Genomic DNA, 21719 nt, shown 5'->3' on the forward strand with positions numbered 1-21719 from the left:
TGCGAAGGGTAGGTTGGTGAAGGCAGGGCAAGGAAGAGCACCACTAGATCTGTTTTATGGTCAATGTCAAAGTATCTAAATGGACATTGACATATGCCACTATACCTTGGAGATGCCATGCGATTGTTTACACAGTTAAGATATTAAAATGATAAAACATCTCTGAAAAATGCCTTAGAAGAAGAGAAGTAGTAGGAGGGGCATTAGGACCTTTCATGCTTCAGAGCTCCTGCACCATCCTCCCCAATTCAGTAAGCATCATATTTACTCCAAAATGATAATTAGTGAGCTACAGTTTAGATGCCCTTGGGAGTGTCAATTTTAATGAAGTAGTTGGAGGCGTGGGGATAATTCAGAAAAGGATTGTTATTTTTCACCATTATTTTGTTGTTGAAAGCAATTTACAATAAGCTGCTGCCTCTATTCTCTGTATCGATGAATCTACTTCCCCCTCCCTCGTGAAATATCTTCAGAGGTCGGGACAGAAGACTAACTCCATTTTCTTCAGCTTCTGTATTACCATGTGACCAAGCGTACAGCAAATTATTGTGTTGTTGGACAATGAACTTGAGCTAACATGGGCAGTAGGGACCTAATTTATACAGTGGTGAACTGATGTCTAATAAAGGTCACCTAAGATGGAGTGGAAGGATCAAGTGGCATAAAAAGAAGTCTTCACTTTCACTGTGACAAATACCGTGCTCTTCATTGAAGTGGGAGGCATCAGGGTGAGCAGTAAAGTTCACTCAAAACCTGGGAAGACACAGTCACCAACATGCCATGATGACAGTAAAGCTGGTGGGTGGAATTGAATGGATCTCAGCTTGCGAGATGTGTCTCTGAAGTGTCTGGCCAGCAAAGAACACATTACTTCATCCAACTTTCAATGCAATATGTCTGGCCATTTATACGTATCCAGGATTGCAAAGTTCATCAAAAATGAACTTTGTGTGCTCATGTAACCACTTGTCAGAACACTTCTGAATATTGGATTAGAGGTGCAACTTGGAGGAAATTGTCAGTACAATTTGGTGATACCCACCTGATTCCATTTAAGGTAGCATGGCAAATACAGACATTATGATTATTTCAGGATAGAATTTTGGTAGTCATTTGCTGGGTCAAGATCTTACTCATTTTTACAACCTCAAAACCACCTGAAAATGGACAATATTTCAAAGGAAAATCAAACTCCCTTCTTACAACTCATCATGTTTCAGTGTAGATGTCTTCAGCTTTAATTCTTCTCTCGATGCTGGAGGAATAATAAAAACAAAATAACATTATTTCTGCAAGCTCCTCAGTAGATTGACATTTCTTCAGAGTTTTAGGGTTACAACACCAACAGGAATCATAGAACTCTTACAGCACAGAAGGTGGCCATTTGGTCCATAGTGCTTGCACCTGCTCTCCACTCGCCTAGTGCCATTCCCCTGCCTTCTTGCCATAACCCTGCACATTCTTTCATTTCAGGTAACAGGCTAATCCCTTTTCGAAGGCCCTGACTGAATTCCACCATATCTGTTTCAATTGGACCAGGAGTCTAGTTCAAATTTTTCAAATACAAGTTTTTGTGTGTTACAAAATCCAACCTTACCTTAAAGTCATGCAAAGGCTGGGAACACTAATTCCAAACCGCCCTTGGAAATTTTGTGCTGATGTGGAGTGGGCTGCTCTTGTACAGCACAATGTTTTGTTGCTCTCAGGGCACCAGCATGAAAAGGAATGACAAAAGAAACAGATTTGATTTGATTGGTTTTTAAACAAAATTAATCATGCTGGTGTTATACCCATGACTCTGTACCCTAAACTCTACAATTTGACTAGCTAAAACATTGGCGTTTTAAGATCAGAATATACCTTTAGCTTATTGAATTTTAAGCATGGGAAAGTGAATCTTGAATAGGAAATGATTTTGAAATGCATTCAGTGCATTTTAAATTCAAAACTCCAATGATTTTTAGGGATTGAACTGCACAGTTTAAGAGTTTGGTGATGTGGGTACAATGCAGAAGAGATGAATTTTCCTACCTTTAAGAGTAATGGAGAAGAACCATTGTGAGGCAGGCTGAGAATCATGGTTCATGAACAATCACTGTACCATTACTTTTTTGTAGATTTCTTAATGACAAAGGGGAGAAGAGATGAACTGATGTTGTTGAAAAATGGGAAATAAAGCACACAGTAAGACCCAGGCCTATGCTTGTTACATTCAGTGTTTAATTCAGAGAGACATTTCAGAACAACTATTTCTTCCAAATTCTGTCACCACTTTGTTCAGGGAGAAATTAATTAGCAGCCACAGGAGTGGGAATGAAGGTAGGACAACAGAGGGCAGATCTAATTTAAATAGCTAACAACAGCATTACTATGGTTGTTTCATTGAATCAGTAATTATTGTACTGTTACTGATGGAACAGGAGCAGCAGAGGGCTGGAATCCAGGGCAAGGCAGCTTCTTACTTTGATGGTGTGAATCTGGAGGCCCTCCTTGAGTGGTAAGGGAGAGAAGGGAGGTCCTCTTTCTTAAGAGTGGCAGGGAAAGCCACCCTCTCAAACTAAGTAGGCCTGCATCGAGGCGGCGGAAACTGTGAGCAGATAGTGGTCTGTAGGAATTGGGTACAATGCCACAAGAGGCTCAATGACCTATTCACTGTAGCAAAGTGAGTGCAATGCCAAACCATCAGGAAAGGCCTCTGGGTGTTCAACCTCCAGTGGACACCCCTGCTGAGGGTGCATGTTGCTCATAAACATGTGTATTCATGACTAATAAACTTTAACAAGGAGGAATGTGGCTGATTGGATGGTCTTGATCTTAGTGATAAAGAAAACCATAAGCTCCAGGCTGTCGTCAGAGGTAGCATTGGAGGAGACAGGGTAAACAGGTTTAAGAAGACAGCTTGCAGTAGAGAAAAGAAATCAGGTATTATCTTTGCATTAAGGAATGATCCTAGAATATTAGTAGATGAGATGGAGCAGAGGCAGCAGAGTAGTTTGCCAAGTGAGGAGGAAGAAGCCCCTCACAGGCCTCATCCACCTTGGCTCTTCAAAGACTCCTTTCTGCGGCTCAGCCAGGGGCATACCTGCAGTGTGTGCTTCAACAAAGAGGTCACAGGATTGTGCCATCTCCTCACCTGACCTGCAGCCTCACAGCCTGGCCAGTGGCTGGCAATGTTATCATGACTGTAATTTCTTTGCATATGAAAGTTACCAAGCTGAAGCTGACAATATCACTGACAGCGTGGTTCTCCATCCACCCATGCATGTGGAATGTCAACAAGTACTTGTACAGCAGGAGAGGGGATTTTCTTCTCTTTAAGCAGAAAAAATGGAACAGGCACATGGCTTTGCCAGGGTAGTAGGCATTCCCCATGGTGGAGGGAGCCATCAAGTGCATGACTGTGGCTTTGTGGATGCTGTATCCTGGTAATTTCAGCCACATTGCTTATCACAGCCTTAGTGATGGCTGCACCAGGCATGCTAAGCATCACATTCTGGGGGCGTACACTGCCGGGTCATTCCTGCTGCCAACTTTTCTGAGCCATCTTGTTCTGCAAGAGAGAGGAAAAATTATCAGTGTGTTGTAATGAGTTTGTGTGATGTGCCTTTCATTGCTGAATAGCTGTAGATGGGAGTAGTGAGGTGTGTGAGGGATGTAGCAGTGATTGGTGCAAGTGTGAGGTGGGTTATTTGAATGTTTGGCATGAGATCTCATAGCTGGGGATGGTTGACAAGTGAATGATGGAGCTTTGGTGTATGGGCAGTGAGAGCAGTTGATGGTGCCACTGGTGAGATGACAATGGGAGATACATTCACTGACCTTCACCGCTTGTATGAAACTTCTTCCGTTGCTGCATCCATATTGTCAGGGTTACACTGTTGGCAACTGCTGTGACAGCAATTTGCTTCCACTGCCTATCTGCAGGGCTGCCTGGTCACCTGTACATAAAGTAATCTCTCTCCTCTTTTCAATTTCTGGCTTCCAGCACTGCACCTGAGAACCTAAGAGCCCTCTGGTCGACTACATCATGACTGAAGTTTCTTCTTGCTTCTAATGTGTTACTACTCCAGTTGAATGAGCTCCTGCAGCCAGAAAGTACTTCTCTCTTTTAGAGTTACAGACTGACTTCAAGGAATGCAGGTGTGCTTTAACTGCTGCATTCCTTAGATAGACTGAGACCCTTTGATGAATGTACATCCATTCTGCAGCATGTTTAATGCTGGGCTGCATATCATATGGGAAGACAACACAAAATCATACAGAGGTCCCTGTGCTATTAACATGCCTTTGTGAATATTTAACCCCAAATTTTATAAGTTTAATACCAAAGGTGCTTAAGAGAGACTTGAGAATCCATTATAACCAGGAGACAATACCTTTTTATATATTCATTTCGAGCATTAGAATAATAGCCAATTAAGCTGCAGCATCACCCAGTCCAATTTGCAGCTTCATTTTCACTTCAGATATGTTAGAGATAATTTGCAGGCTTCGCATTCCTTTCCTGGAGCATCGCCTGCTGGGAGCGATTGGAAATTTAGATACCTGTGACATCTGATTAGAGGACTCTTCAAATTAATCAATAAAAATGATGCACAGCACGTGCCTGATTTGCTGCTATGCACTTCCAATAGCGAGGGTTCTTATTGGTAGCACAAAGTCAGAAAATTATCCCTGCAATTCTCCATTGGTTTTTCACAGCCAACTTCACTGGAATCTAGCCAGAATAATGTTGCAATTGTGCTGTTATTTGGAATAGGATGTGGCGCTAAATTGTCAATGTGAACATTCTGCTTTTAGGGGTTATAGTATAGTTTATAAATAATCCTTCTGTGTGCATACAAAAGTAGGTAAGTGCCAGCTTGGCTCAATAGCAGCACTCTCATCCGAGTCTGAAGCTTGTGGGTCCAAGCTCTATTGTAGGACTTCAGCTCAATATCTGTGTTGATGCTTGCTTCAGCGCAGTGCTGAGTGACTGTTACCAAAGAAATAGCACAGCTAACAATGTAAGACATTAAAGTGAAGTGGTAAACTTTTTTTTCAAATTAATAGTAAAGATGACATGGCACTATGTGAAATACAGCAAGAAATTCTTCCAGCATAAGAATGAATATTTACTCCCAACCGGTACAACTAAACAGATTAAGTAATAATTTATTTTAAATTGGCTACCAAGTTTGCTTACGTAACAGCAGCAACTGCAGTTCAAAAAGCAAAAAGAAATGATTGAGAACTTCAAGTATTTAAGTGTCCAGATCACCACAACCTCTCCTGGTCCCTCCATGTGGATGCTATAGTTAAGAAAGCCTACCAACACCTCTATTTTCTCAAGGAGACTAAGGAAATTTGGCATGTCCACTACAACATTCACCAACTTCTACAGATGCACCATAGAAAGCATTCTTTCAGATTGTATCACAGCTTGGTGTGGCTCCTGTTCTGTCCAAGATTCCAATAAATTACATAGAGTCATGAACAAAGCCCAGTCCATCACTCAAATCAGCCTCCCATCCACTGACATGGTTTACACTTCCCGCTGCCTCAAAAAACCAGCCAGCATAATCAAAGACCCCATGCACCCCGGACATACTCTCTTCTACATTCTTCCATCGGGAAAAAGAGAGGCTCTTCCCACTTAGAAAGGACAGTAGGATTAGAGGGCACAGCCTCAAGATAAAGGGGGGGAAGTTTAGAATGGAGTTGAGGAGGAACTTCTTCACTCAAAGGGTGGTGAATCTCTGGAATTCTCTGCCCGTTGAAGTGGTGGAGGCTGCCTCGCTAAATATATTTAAGACGCGGGTTGATAGGTTTTTGATAGGCAAGGGGGTTAAGGGTTATGGGGAGAGGGCGGGAATGTGGAACTGAGCCACAACAGATCAGCCATGATCTTATTGAATGGCGGGGCAGGCTCAAAGGGCTAGGTGGCCTACTCCTGCTCCTATTTCTTATGTTCTTAGAACACATACCAACCGACTCAAAAATAGCTTCTTCCCTGCTGCCATCAACTTTTTGAATGGACTTACCTTGCATTAAGTTGATCTTTCTCCACATGCTAGTTATAACTGTAACATTACATTCTGCACTCACTCTTTTCCTTCTCTATGAACGATATATTGGTATGCTTTGTCTGTATAGTACGCAAGAAACAACACTTTTCGCTGTATACTAATACATGTGACAATAATAAATCAAATCAAACCGATTAACTATGAAGCTTTTTGAGAGCTGTGAAAGGCAAATCCCTTTCTTTCTCATGTGCAGGGAATACACTTTACACAAATTTACATCTAGAAGCTACAGTCCTTATGAAAGCATCTGAGAAATTGTTGCAATGTGTCAAAGTAGGTTTGTGCTTTGGTCTATCATTTACTTCAGTTGGTTGCATATGCCAAACAACAAATTAATAGACCCTTAGTTGTATGAAAAATTGGCAAAAATAATTACGTATGAAAAGTACATAGCAGAGTCCATTACTAACTAGAGTCACATAAAAGAGGCTATTGATTTGCTTGAGCAAAGTTTTCACAAAATATTGTCTAATTTTGCCATGGGTATACAAAACAGGGAAGTCTTAAGGTGCAGTGGTAGCTTCCCTACCTCTGGCTTAGAAGCTATGGATTCAAGCCCCATTTCAGGATGTGATGGTTATAAAAGGTCACATTCATAACGTGCAAATCCTTCCAATATGCCTGATAAAAAACAGCAAGTTTCCTGGTCAGCCATGCTACAGAACAAAGCAACAAATCATTGCAATACCTTGCTAAACATAATTGTGGACCAATCCAATGGAAGTCCATGGTTGGCAATGCCCTCTTAGGGCATGGTGCCTGCAGGAGGAGGAAGTTACTGGAACATACAGACTCGCATGGTAGCACAGTGGTTAGCACAGTGCTGGGAACCGGGGTTCGATTCCCGGCTTGGGTCACTGTCTGTGTGGAGTTTGCACATTCTCTCTGTGTCTGCACAGGTTTCCTCCGGGTGCTCCAATTTCCTCCCACAGCCCAAAGATGTGCAGGCTAAGTGGACTGGCAATGCACAATTGCCCCTTAATGCCAGGTGGACTAGCTAGGATAAATGCATGGGGTTATGGGGATAGGGCCTGGGTGGGATTGTAGTCGGTGCAGATTCGATAGGCTGAATGGCCTCCTTCTGCACTATAGGATTCTATGATTCTATGAGACATTGGATAAGGATGAATAATCTTTTGGGATGGAAAACTGATGCAGTGTGAAATGACGTACTTTAATTCATCAAAAGACATTGCAATTCACCCAATGATTTAAGCACTGTGCTCTGTAGTCATAGCAAAATAGTTTTTCTTACAAATAATTTCTAAGTAAGAAATGGATGAACATGCTATTTTTATATCGTAGATCATAATTTTTATTCTACAATGCTTCTTCTACCACCTGTCTGTCAGCAAAAAGCACAAAGGAATGCTGTGGCAACAAAACTAGGGAACCAAAAAGTGCCTTCAATATCTTAAACTGCAATTTGATTCTCAGCTACATAACCAAGTAGAATCATAGAATCCCTACAGCACAGAAGGCCATTTGGCCCATTGAGTCTGCACCAACTCTGAGAGGGTACTGTATCCAAGACCTGTCCCCCACCGTATCCCCATGAACCACAAAATTTTGATCATGGCTAATCCATCCAATTTACACATCTTGAGACACTAGGAGCCAATTTAGCATGGCCAATCCACATAACTTGCATATTTTTAGACTGTGAAGGAAACCCTCGCAGGCATGGAGAGAATATGTAAACTCAACACAGACAGCAGCCAAAGGCTGGAAGGGAACCTGTGTTCCTGGCGCCTTGAGGCAGCAGTGCTAACCAAGATGCTACCGTGCTGCCCACAAAGCACAAAAGAAAGTAATAGCTATAGGATTAGAGGCTTTCAAAACCCTGAGGGGATGGATAGAGTAGATAGGGATAAATTGTGCCTGCTCATAGAAGGATCAAGAATGAGAGGGCATAGATTTAAAATAATTTGCAAAGAAGCAAATGTAATGGGAGAGAAACCTTTCCACACAGTGAATGGTTCGGGTCTGGCATACACTGCATAGAAGTGTGGTGGAGGCAGGTTGAATCAAGACGTTCAAGAAGGCATTAGATGATTATTTGAATAGAAATAATGTGCAGCGGTACTGGGAAAAGATTGGTGAATGGCACTGTGACATAATGCTCTTTGGAGTGCTGATGAAGACACGAAGGGCCAGATGGCCTCTTTCTGCACTGTAACAATTCTGTGATTATGTGACTAGGGTACATATGTTTACATCAGCAGAGCAAGAAAAATATAGGGCAGCCATTGCAGGAACAAATCACAAGTACATAGAAAATAAGGACTGGCACTTATTATCCCTTAAGTATGGAGTACCATCAAATATTCCAAGTATTGTATTAACAATTCCAATAGAAAGGTTATAGGTATAGGTCAAGTAAATTAACTTACAAATCAATTAAAATGGATAGATTGGGGTTTACTATTGAGTTTTGATATTGGTACATTGGTTTCTTTATCAGTTTGATCGCGTTCAAGTAACCTCTTGGCTAAATAACAGGTTATTAAAATAATCTAATAATAATACTTGTACCATAAGATGTAGGAGCAGACATAGGTCATTCAGCCCATCAAAACAGTTTTGCCATTCAATGTTGTTGGAGGGACATTTTAAAGTTGCACTAACTAAAAAGAGTTTACACGATGGATTGTTTTGTGACACTACATTCCACATCAAACACCACTTCTAATTTCAATGGCACTGTGAGAACAGCTTTTTCAAAAATGCAGGATTTTTTGGGGAATTACGCCCAATGGTCAGCCAGAGTGCGTAAAATTCCTAATCTTTATTAAACATGCACTTCTCTTTCACACGTTATTTTAGGACATGTTTTTTAATAGACCAATAAATTAACCTGGAGAATGTGCAATACAATTAAAGTCAATCAAATTAAGATTTCTGCAAACTGTAGTTTACACTATTATTGTTAACACATAAAACAACAATTCAATGCATATTCAGTTTTAAATAATTTATTGGGTCGAAAAGTGTGTGCTTATGAGTCATTATGGCACAACATTAGAACATCTCAATCAATCTGATTCATTCTTGTTATTCAGATATTTTGGATCAGATTTCATTCCTTTATAAACATGGAAATTCTGTGTACTTTATATCATTGATATATAAATTGTAAAAATGCATTTTAAAGTCAAGCTTCAAATGTACATTGGCTACTCAATAAATAACAGCCAGCTCAAGTCACAATTATTTTCTCAAACATTCAGTTCATTTATTCATTAAGCTCTGTAAAACTTTAAGGATGATGTGAAAAATCCGGTGCAATCTGAAAGGAATCAATTATGCTCTGCCATTTCATTACAAGGTGTTACTTGAGTGTGGTAATATTAAGTATACTGCTTTTCTTAGCTTCAATTACACAGATGTTAATCTGTACAACACTGAATATATCGAACAGATACAGTAATTACAATCTGTTTCCAGGATACAATGGTGCTAAGCAGCTTTCAAGTGAAATTTCCCCAGATATTATCCAAGATTCATAACATTTTCAATTACCAGTGAAGGCTTTTAATACATCTTTAAAGCTTGCACTATAGTTCAGGCCACATGTAGCTAATTGGGAATTGGGTGTGGTTAATTACATTTTCGGTCAGTGTATGAAAGATTAGCAAGAGACAAAGACCATCACTGAGTATGCGCTCTCAATACACATACTTACATTGTATAAATATGTGTACTTTCTGTGCATTTAATTATTAAACAGCAAGACAATTGTTTCATGCAAAAGTGTTTTGATTGTTGTATGTGCTTCACTTCCTAGATCACTGCTTATTGATTATCTGCTAAAATAGTGTGTAATGGTTGAAAATACTGGACTTCAGCACTATGGAAACACCAGCCACATTGTATGGAAAAGGGAGTTATCATTGTAGTCAGCTCGACCAATAACTGCTCCAGCCAGAAAAAAGCAACCCAGCTAAGTATGAGCATCTCCAACTGGACATGTCACAGTAAAGGTTAAGTAGCATCTAACCAATTCTGGATGGAAAGCAGGGACAGGTCTGGGTCATCTGACTGTTCAACTTAACATTTTTAGTGGTCACTTTGATGAATCAAAATCCTGTTCATGATTATTGGATAAGCTCTGGAAGCTGCACTGCAATGCAATTATACTCATAAATTCATTCTTGAATTCCAAAACTTGGTGAAAGACAAAGTGCGCTGAATGGTGGCAGATGTCGTTAAATATGCACGGGAGTTGGTAAGTATGCATGGGGCGGCATGGTGGCACAATGGTTAGCACTGCTGCCTCTCAGTGCTAGGGATCCAGGTTCGATTCCCGGCTTGGGTCACTGACTGTGTGGAGTTTGCATGTTCTCCCCATGTCTGCGTGGGTTTTCCCTGGGTGCTCAGGTTTCCTCCCACAGTCTGAAAGACATGCTGGTTAGGTGCATTGACCCGAACAGGCGCTAGTGTGTGGCAAGTAGGGGAACTTCACAGTAACTTCATTGCAGTGTTAATGTAAGCCTTACTTATGATTAATAAATAAACTTTAACCTAGTTACTATACTAGTATTGTGCGCAAGGTATTTTCTACTAAAATTTGTGCATATGGCTAAACTGGTGTTGCTTTAGACATACCTGTGACCAGTCAGAGGTTTCTATTGGACAATGCTGCTACAGATATTAATCTCAGATACTACAGTGTGTACACAGTTGGCAGGCCAAATTATACTATTGGTGTAGTTTTCAATTACTGCAGCATTGAAGTACACTGTATATATGTGCAAACACAAGGTGAAGCCTTCCATTGTTTGCTGGAGCAGACGAGTGAAGGAGCAGAGAGACAGCTAAGATTTTACCTGTTAAAAACCAGTTTAAAATAAGTTTAAAGCACTTTGTTCTTTGTAGAACTGTTTAAAGCATTTATTTATTGTATTTACTGCTTTAAGAATTCTGAGGGAGTGGTTAGCAGGCAGTTGTGGGCCATCAGATTTAAATCAGCGCCAGGTTTAAAAGGAGGCCTGGCGTAGACAGCGGGCAGCGTCTGAGCGGGCAGCGGAGTGAGAGGGAAGCAGAGTGAGCTACTAGGGCTTAATATCAAAAAGGGCTTGAGGGAAAAAAGGCCAGGTGAGTTCGTTTGAAAAACAAAAAAAACAAAAAAATTTTTTCAAAACTACTACAGTAAATAATGGAGGGGCATGTGATGTGTGGTTTCTGTATGATGTGGGAACTGGTGGACCCTAGGGTTCATCCCAGTGACCATGTCTGCAGTAAGTGCAGGTTGCTGGAGGAGCTCCAGCTCAGGGTAAATGAGCTGGCCTCTGAGCTACAGACACTGAGGCTCATCAAGGGGAGAGAGGGTGCCATTGTCAATGAGGTGCAAGTGACATCCACCCCCCCTAGACTGGCTAACTCTAAGGGTCAGGGACAAGAGGGGGCTACTGGGAAGAGGAAGGGGGGTGAGGAGCGGAGGCCTCAGCCTCTTAATCTGCATAACAGGTTTGAGGTTCTTGCTTCCAAGTTGGACGAGAACAAGGCAGGTGAGGTTGGTGAGCAAGCTGCACAGGGTACAGTGCTGCAGCAGGACATAGGCAAAGAGAAAAGGAAAAGGAACGTAGTAGTTATTGGGGATAGTGGGGTGAAGGGTATTGACACTGTCCTTTGTCACAATGACAAAGTGCACAGAAGGGTGTGTTGTCTGCCTGGTGCTAGGGTACGGGATGTCGCAGCTGGGCTGCAGAGGAATCTGGAGTGGGAGGGTGAGAATCCGGTCGTTGTGGTACATGTGGGTGCCGGCGACGTAAGCAAAATGCAGACTGAGGATCTGGGGAGGGAGTATGAAAAGCTTGGAATGGAATTAAAAAGTAGAACCGACAAGGTGGTTATCTCTGGGCTACTGCCTGAACCGTGTGCAGATGGGCGTAGGGTTGACAGGATTAAGGAAGTGAATGGGTGGCTCAGGGATTGGTGTGGGAGGAATGGGTTTGAATTTATGGGGCATTGGCACCAGTATTGGGGTAGGTGGGACCTGTTCGGGAGGGATGGGGTTGGTCTGAATCGTGCTGGGACCAGAGTGCTGGCGAATCGAGTAAAGAGGACTGTAGACAGGGCTTTAAAGTAATTATGGGGGGGGAGGATGTGAGGGTAGGTGACCTTACGAGGTCTAAAGTTAAGGAGAGTGTACATGTAAGGGAAGAGGCCGAGGATGTCCCAATAATAGAGGGAGTAGGGGGCGTGAGTATAGTTGGTGGCGTTGCGGCAAATAGGGTCCAGGTGAAGGCTGGGATGAAAGCACTTTATCTGAATGCACGAAGCATTCGGAATAAAGTGGATGAGCTGATGGCGCAGATCGACACAAATGGATATGATCTGGTGGCCATTACAGAGACGTGGCTGCAGGGTGACAGGGACTGGGAGCTGAATGTACAGGGCTATCAAGTGTTTAGGAAGGATAGACAGGAGGGAAAAGGGGGGGGGCGTAGCTCTGCTGATTAAGGATAGCATCACGGTGGTAGCAAGGGATGATATTGGAGCCAAGGAGCAGAGGGTGGAATCGTTGTGGGTGGAGATTAGGAACAGCAAAGGGAGGAAGACGCTGGTGGGTGTCGTCTATAGGCCCCCGAATAATGATCTGGAGATGGGGCGGGCTGTTAACGCGCAAATAAGTGCGGCGTGCAGGAATGGGACGGCCGTAGTTATGGGGGATTTCAATCTGCATATTGATTGGTCGACCCATGTTGGATGTGGGGGGCTCGAGGAAGAGTTCTTGGAATGCTGCCGGGATAGTTTCCTCGAACAGTGTGTGTTGGAGCCGACGAGGGAGCGAGCTATCTTGGATCTGGTGCTATGTAATGAAGCGGGTAGAATTAGGGACCTTGTGGTGAAGGATCCTCTTGGGGAGAGTGATCATTGTATGGTGGAGTTTCTGGTGCAGATGGAGGAGGAGAAAGTGGGTTCCCGGACACGCGTCCTTTGTTTGAATAGAGGGAAATACGGTAGGATGAGAGAAGAATTGGCGAATGTGGACTGGGAGAGCGCGTTGGAGGGAGGGTCTGTTAAGGAGCAGTGGAGGATCTTTAAGGAGATCTTTCTTGGTGCTCAACGGAAATTTATTCCGATGGTCAAAAAGGATAGTAGGAGGAGAGGTAATAAGCCGTGGATAACAAAGGAGGTGAAGGAAAGTGTTAAACTAAAAGCGGAGGAATTTAGAGTAGCTAAGAGTAGTGGGCGAGAAGAGGATTGGGAGAGGTTTAAATGTCAACAAAGATTGACAAAGAAGTTGATAAGGAAGGGTAGGAGAAACTATGAAGCTGGGCTAGCGCTTAATATAAAAAAGGATAGCAAGAGTTTTTATAAATATATAAAAAGAAAGAGGCTGGCTAGGGTGAATGTTGGTCCTTTAGAGGATGAGAAAGGGGACCTAGTGGTAGGGGATGGGGATATGGCTAAGGTATTGAATAACTTTTTTGTTTCTGTCTTCACGGAGGAGGACGTGAATAATTTGCCGGGTGTTAGCGATAGAAAGGTGGTAGGACTGGAGGGTCTTAATGACATTACTGTTACTAGAAAGGCGGTGCTCGACAGACTGGAGGGGCTGATTGTGGACAAGTCCCCAGGACCGGATGGAATGCATCCGAGGGTTCTGAAAGAAATGGCGGAGGTGATAGTGGATGCCTTGGTGGTTATTTTCCAAACGTCGCTGGATTCCGGGGAAGTGCCGGATGATTGGAAAACGGCTAATGTTACGCCGTTGTTTAAGAAGGGTGCCAGGCAAAAGGCGGGGAATTATAGGCCGGTTAGTTTAACGTCTGTGGTAGGTAAAATGTTAGAATCTGTCATTAAGGAGGAAATTGCGAGGCATCTTGAAGGGAATTGCTTGATAGAGCAGACGCAGCACGGTTTCATTAAAGGGAAGTCGTGTCTGACAAATTTACTGGAGTTCTATGAGGATGTGTCTAGGGCGGTGGATAGAGGAGAGCCGGTGGATGTGGTCTTTCTAGATTTTCAGAAAGCGTTTGACAAAGTGCCTCACAAGAGGTTATTGCAGAAGGTCGAGGGACATGGAGTTGGGGGTAGGGTGTTAGCGTGGATAGAGGATTGGTTGTCAAATAGGAGGCAGAGAGTGGGGGTCAACGGGTGCTATTCGGATTGGCGGATGGTGACTAGTGGAGTGCCCCAGGGGTCGGTGCTGGGGCCTCAGCTTTTTACCATTTATATAGATGATCTGGAGGAGGGAACCGAGTGTAGAGTGTCGAAATTTGCTGATGACACCAAGATTGGGGGAACAGCAAATTGTGCGGAGGGTGTGGAGAGTCTGCAGAAGGATCTAGATAGGCTGGGCGAATGGGCCAGGAAATGGCAAATGGAATTTAATGTTGGCAAGTGTGAGGTGGTCCACTTTGGTAGGAAAAATGGTAGGAAGGACTATTACTTACGAGGCGAAAAACTGCAGCAGGCGACGGTGCAGAGGGACCTCGGGGTCCTTGTGCATGAGTCGCAAAAACCCAGCTTGCAGGTGCAGCAGGTGGTCAGGAAGGCGAATGGGATGCTGGCCTTCATAGCGAAGGGGATTGAATATAAAAGTAGGGAGGTCTTGCTGCAGCTGTATAGGGCATTGGTGAGGCCGCAACTGGAGTACTGTGTGCATTTTTGGGCGCCGCACCTGCGCAAAGATATTTTGGCCTTGGAGGGAGTGCAGAGGAGGTTTACTAGGCTGATACCGGAGTTGAGGGGGTTGAGCTATGAGGAGAGGCTGAATAAACTGGGCTTGTACTCGTTAGAGTTTAGAAGAATGAGAGGAGATCTCATTGAGGCGTATAAGATGATGAATGGGATGGATAGGATAGAGGTGGAAAGACTCTTCCCGCTCAAAAAAGACAATAGGACTAGGGGGCACAGCCTCAAGATAAAAGGGGGGCGGTTTAGAACGGAGTTGAGGAGGAACTTCTTCACTCAAAGGGTGGTGAATCTCTGGAATTCTCTGCCCGTTGAAGTGGTGGAGGCTGCCTCGCTAAATATTTTTAAGACGCGGGTTGATGGGTTTTTGATAGGAGAGGGGATTAAGGGTAATGGGGAGAGGGCGGGAAAGTGGAACTGAGCAGCGACAGATCAGCCATGATCTTATTGAATGGCGGGGCAGGCTCGAAGGGCTGGATGGCCTACTCCTGCTCCTATTTCTTATGTTCTTATGTTCTTAAACACGTATGTGCAGTGTTCTGTTCCCTGTGCATGTTAAAAGTAGTTGGGCAGAAGGATAGGATAAGAGTCAATTTTTGTCAGCATTGAACGGATTCAGAAGTAGGTTTACAAAGTACACTTAAATACTTCTTAAATATGACTTTGCTGTTATACTATTTCTAATGAAAAACCCCAAATGGTCTGAGACTATCCACTGCAGTCCTTGTCTTTAGTGCCAAGGAGTAAGATTGGGAAATGTTTATGCATTGAAACACATCCAAAATGCTTTGTATTGATAGGGAAATATGATATAATGGCACTGTATGCTTGCTTCAATGTATATGACAGCTGCGCTGACAAATGTCTATTTCTAGTTTTGTACGAAAAACTGGTCTGAAGGCCACCTAATACATGAACAAGTGATAGGCGCCTGCATTCCTCATATCTGACTTTAGCTGTTGCACTTCCCGATCTTCTGATTCATTCAGCACTCCCAAAGGGTTTTAAGAGTGCAAAAGTATGGGCCTGCTTTCTCTTTCCAGAAATGATTAACTCTTTTTGTACTTGCATTATTTTCAGATATTATTTCACATAACAACACAGTAGTTGGAATTTATATAAATCTGAATGTATCCAGGGAGAGTATTTACCAATCCAGCTCCTAATCAAATGTCTATACTGCAATATGGAGATATTAAAATTAATCTTTAAATTTTTACTCTTTAAATCTGTAAATCATTACTTTCACATCACCTTTTAAGTTCAATTGGATTAAAAGACATAGCTGCAATGGAGGGTCAGCTTTATATTCTTTTCTGCTAATCTTATGACTGAAAGATTAGAAATGAGGGAAAAATTCTGAAAATAGAAAGTCCGAAATAAACACTGAAAATGTTAGAATTGCATAACCCAATCAGCACCCTTAAATTAAAAAGAGGTTCAGCTTTTGTGCAGGATCTTCTTTAGAACTTAAACCAGTGACGATAATGTTTCTGACAAAGGGCCTGATCCATATATCAAGTTATGTTTTTCATCATTGACTAACCACCTCTGCACTTCCAACATTTTCGGTTTTATTTCCCAATGGAAAGGTTTCTCTATTCGCAATATTTTAAACAGTAAATTTAATCAAATAAAAGCACAGATTATAGTAAGAATACTGCTTTTCTGTAATTGATCAACTTGGAGAAGTACTTATTTTAGATCAAACACTTGATTGTAAAATCTCCCTTTCAATGCATCAAAAAATTAATAGTTTATCTTCAAGCCTACTATTATGATAAGGTAATAGGACAACAAACACTTAAATGATATGTTAAAATAGAAAAGGTGAACTATAAAAAAAAGATAAAAACAGGCACTCTTAGCCATTTTTCAGCAGGTTTAGGGCCTCAACCTCAAGTATTCCATATTAAAATTAGTTATGTAACATGTGTACATTTAAATATCTCAAATATACTGTTGGTACTAGAACACTAGTATATGTCAAAGTTTTGGAAATTCATGCACCGTGATGCAAGTGTTGCTAACAGTTTCACTTCAATGGAAATGTACTGTAATGGGAAGTAAGTGCACATACAAACATCAGCTTGCGTGGTAATTCAGTGAAATAAATACAAATACAGTAGCTAAACTCTACTTTTAAAAATCATTTTACATTAAAACTACATTCGTGGTAATATGAGGTTCAAAAGTCACTATAAGGCTTGGACTGGCTGTGGCTGTCTGAAACTTATCCGGTTGGTAAGGCTTTTAGATCTGAGTAATGAGAATAGCTGATTACATAATTTCTGATAACCTTGAATTAGCTTACCTTTACTAATCATGAATAAGGGTTATTGATTTTAAAACTGTTGAATAGTTGTTGACCACACGATTGAGCTGCAAATGCAAATATCTTAAAATTTTACAAAAGAGTACATTATAGTTTTATATCCTGCTAGTCACTGATCGATAAAAATTGTCAGTGAATCCTGTATTGTTTGAATCCAATATTCCTGCACAATGCATCAAACTTAATCATTTGGCTTTAATTTAAATAAGGCTTCCCGGCCACGATATAACAGTTAGTGTAACTTTGTTTCGTTGCTCTTTCAGCATTGGGACGAGAGCAGAATGGCTCATGCCTGCTGTTGAGAGTCCATTCACTGCTACAATCATATCACCACACCTACAAAGAGAACAAATAGAAAAATAAAAAACTGTGAACCCTAATCATTTATGAGGAATGACAGGTTGTTTAACATTAACAATTGCACTCAGCTACAAAATAGTATGATAATGTAACTGTTATCTTATTGACCATACTGAGATAATGTAGTATTGGGGTGAATTTGTTTGAAAACTGATTCTCCTTGCTGATGTCCTGCCAAAGCTTCTAAGCATTAATAATTGCATGCAGATTCTTAACTGCATAATGGGTGACAGCTGATAGTTTGTATGGTGTGTCATAATGGCAAGAATAATAGATCCACGCCAGTCTCTTCAGCACACTCCAGACCACAATCCTTTGACCTTTAGTGCACTGAAAGAGTCTCCCTGTGAAACATGCTGTTATGGAGTCCCCAGGCATGTGACGCACTCAGTGGCCTTGGCTACGCACTGTTGATATGGGATTGCACCCACAACCAGTCACATCAGGGGGATGGCAGCACATAGACCAGCCCCCTACTTCACTGAGGGAGAGTCATAACAACTATTGGATCCTGTGGAGGATAGTCCTGAAACCCTGGGAGGGACCATGACCCCAGAGCAGGGACTCCAATGCGGCTTGGAATGTGGTAGCCGTGGCAGTCAGTGCCCGTGGCCTGAAACTGAGTATCAGAAATAGATGAAGGACCTGATCTGATTCATCCCCATCTGTCAAACCTGGAATGTTACCTCAATCCAGTCCCTGGCACCCCCTCGAGCTATACTACCTGTCACCCCCACCAGGAGGGAACCACCACCAAGACATCAGAAGCATCACCTGCACCATCCACCAGTGCAGAGATGCACACCTTGGTGGGCGGAATTAGTAAACAGGCTTCAGGGATATTTTCTGGTGAGCACTTTACAGCTGCTGATGCACATCAGGTGGAGGTGGGAATGTGTTATTGATTGGGCACTTGGGAGGTCTGCCAGATCCAAGGAAACAGCTGGCCCCCAGCCGGATGCTGGGCAAGTTCTCAGAACTGCTGGGATGCAGAAGCAGAGCCAGGAACAACAGGAGGGTGTGTCCCCGACATTCCAACAACTGCGAGGCTGTTGGGGGAGTCCCACAGGAGATGGTGCCAGCATTGTGCACTATCCAGGTTAACACTGCAAGGGTGGCAACCGCAGTGGAAAGTTTGGGGCAGGAAATGGTAGCCTTGGGTGACAGGGTACAAGGCATGGCTGAATTGCTGAGGACCATGGCTGAGGGCCTTAGGGGCATGTTTGAGTCACAGCATGCGATGCAGAGAGGTTTCAGAGCTTGGTTCAGACTTAGAGGGCTATCACTGAGAGCTCTCACACTCTGCCCTATACCCATAACCCCATGCTTTTATCATAGTTAATCCACCTCACCTACATACCTTTGGACACTAAGAGTCAATTTAGTATGGCCAATCCACTTAACCTGCAAATCAGCTCACCATCCCTTTCTCAAGGACAATAAATGGTTTCTTTGCCAAAGCTGTCTGCAACCCGCAATCAAATAAGAAAAGTTAATGATCCCCTAATGTTGGTGAAATGCAGGTAGAGTACTTATCATACTATTACTGGCATTGCGGGGGAAGCAGATAGAAGTAATGACCCTGGCATTTAATTAAGCTATTACTTTGTTTTTATTTGCAGATTGACTGAAATCATTCTTGCCAATGATGGGGCAGGCTCTGTGATGCTCTGGAGATATCCTGATAGCAGAAGCTACAGCTATCCAAAACTTACTGGGCCATGCTTTTCTGTTAAGAGTATCCTTCAGTGCCAAAGCGGTTGCCCTTTCTTCAACTTCTATGATTGTAAATACAACTTTTGTGAATCTGGGCTATCACTGCCTGAAAGGGTGGTGGAGACAAAGGCCCTCATAATACTTAAGGAGCATTTGGATATGCACTTGCAATATCAAGACATACATGGCTATGTGTCAAGTGCTGGAAAATGGGATTAGAATAGCAAAATAATTGTTTTTGACTGGCACAGACGCGATGGGCTGAAGGGCCTTTTCTGTGCTGTATACATTTATGATTCTAAAAGTACATGGAAGACAAATATGGTTAGCTTCAACTATAGAATAACTCCAAATATTTTGGCTTTAAATCACTTTGTATGTACAATCATACAAATTAGGCGCAGGAGTAGGCCACTTGGCCCCCCAGACCCAATCTGCCATTCAACAGGATCATGGCTGATCTGATTAGAACTTCATCCTCACATTCCTGCCTACCTAATTTTGGAAAGTTAAAACCAATGCATCAACTACCTCATTAACCGCTTCTTTTAAGAAGTCCATCTGGGCCAGGTTATTTGTCAGCCTACAGACCAACAATTTGCACAAAAACGCTTCCTTCGTGAGAGTTCTCCTCTCCCTTCCATTTCCTGCATTTCTGGGATATTACTCTATATTGAAGACAGATGCAAAATACCTGTTTAATTCATCTGTCACAGCTGTACTTTCCATTATCAAATCCCCAGATACACTTTCCATAGGACTAATGCTCACTTTGTTAGCTCCTATTTAAATATCTATAGAAACTCTTATTATCCATCTTTATGGGCAGAATTTTGCCATAACTTGTCACAGTGTCAGGCTCTGTATGAAAAAAGGCATGAAACTCTACAGATCTTTTGGCACTGAGTGCAGACTAATTCTGAGGCATAGTTTATGCCGTCATTCTGGCAGGGCCTGATAGAGCTGGCAAGGCTGGCACTACGGATATCAGGGTGCCATCTTTAAAGGGAAGCCCATTCAGTGCTGGAATTATTGTTGTCAACATCACCCCCAGCCCCCACAGACACAGAGAACCCACCACAAACATTGTGGTAATCCCATCACCCCATCTTGGAGATATTGAGGGCTCTCTTCCTATCTCCCATCAACCACAGCACACAAGTATTGGGTGCTCTGCCCCCCCACTCCACCTTCCACCACAGCAGGATCATGGGAACTCTCCCCCTTATCGCCATTGCCTCCCGCGTTACTGGCATCGCCACCCTTTTGCTTCCCATAGCCATTGCTACCCCCACTTCACCAGCAAAATTCAATCATACTATGATTGCTGCTACTTAGAGATGCCTTCATTGTGAGGACATCAGTTAATCCTATCTCATTGCACAATAACAATCTAATATAACTTGCCCTCTAGTTGGCTCCAGAATGCGCTGTTCTAAGAAACTGAAAACATTCTTTGAACTCTTCATCTGCAAGTTGAAGCTTTATCTAGCAGTATAAATGCAGCACAGCATACAATAACTCATTCAGCTTGTGCAAGGAAACAGTCCATCAAAAATTGTGATATTGTTGAAAACTGCATACAACGAGCCTCACAACACCAGGTTAAAGTCCAACGGGTTTATTTGGAATCAGGAACTTTCAGAGCACTGCTCACTCACCTAATGAAGGAGGAGCGCTCCGAAAGCTTGTGATTCCAAATAAACCTGTTGGACTTTAATTTGATGTTGTAAGACTTCTTACTGTGTCCACCCCAGTCCAACACCGGCATCTCCACATCGTTAGTTTGTTGGTTAATGAAATTTTCTACATTCTGTAAATTATTGTCAGCAGTATTGAAAGAGTGGCAAGTAAACATGCCACTAGATCAGTGGTTCCCAACCATTGTGCCATGGCATACTGGTATGCCATGAGAAGCTTGCAAGTGTGCCGTGGCCATGGCTGTGGGACAGACTCCTAGCCCTGATCTAATTTTTTTCCTCTGTCAATTTCCCAAGGCTCGGTTCTGTCAACCTCCTGAATCTCAGCCACTATAGCTTCAGGGGAGTTTCCCCGCTGAATGCCAGAATCAGGAAGAGTCCTTTAGTTCAAGCCCCTGACCTTGAAGTGTCTGCGGGCTGGGGTGTGCCATGATGGAGCCTCTGCTCCACTGCTACGTGGCTGCTGTGGTTTTGAGCAAGGCAGGAGATATGCTCGGTTACAGGAATGGTTCCTGGGATTCTGCAAGAGCAGGAAGGGGATCCACAGCCAGCTCTAGGATCGGGGGGTCCTTTATCACATCAATGTGTCTGGCTGGAGGGTGAGCTATGATAAAGTCATCCATCTGGCCGTGCATGGGCTCTGGTGTACACGGTGGGATCCACGGAACACGTGCAGCAATTGTACAAGAAAATGGCTTGGGAATACAAGGTATGTAACTTAGTAGTGTTCAAATGGTATGCTGCAGCCACTGGTATGGAGCAAACTCCAAGTCCCAATAGATTGTACAACTGCTCTTTAGATGGTTTCCATACTTATAAAAGAGAAAATATCACAACTTACCCAGTTCCAGTGGAAAGTAAAGAGAGGAAATGCTGCAAGGATACTCTGAAAGC

General features: G+C 42.7%; 1 protein-coding gene across 3 annotated transcripts in view; it reads right to left on the bottom strand.

The window, feature by feature from the left end:
* Positions 1 to 6601: 6601 nt before the first annotated feature.
* lnx2a (ligand of numb-protein X 2a) overlaps positions 6602 to 21719 on the bottom strand; it is a 138510-nt gene continuing 123392 nt past the window's right edge. For 2 of the 3 annotated variants that reach the window (XM_080197403.1, XM_080197402.1), the window contains one exon: positions 15240 to 17385. In XM_080197403.1, the coding sequence (XP_080053529.1) occupies positions 17250 to 17385 (136 nt within the window). In that variant the 3' untranslated portion in view covers positions 15240 to 17249. Of the gene's footprint in view, positions 6690 to 15239; positions 17386 to 21719 lie in introns of those variants that run through there. The other variant, XM_080197404.1, reaches the window with a different exon arrangement.

The sequence above is a fragment of the Carcharhinus amblyrhynchos genome, chromosome 10 (assembly GCF_965287045.1).
Source record: "Carcharhinus amblyrhynchos chromosome 10, sCarAmb.v2.hapA, whole genome shotgun sequence".
Lineage (NCBI taxonomy): Eukaryota > Metazoa > Chordata > Chondrichthyes > Carcharhiniformes > Carcharhinidae > Carcharhinus > Carcharhinus amblyrhynchos.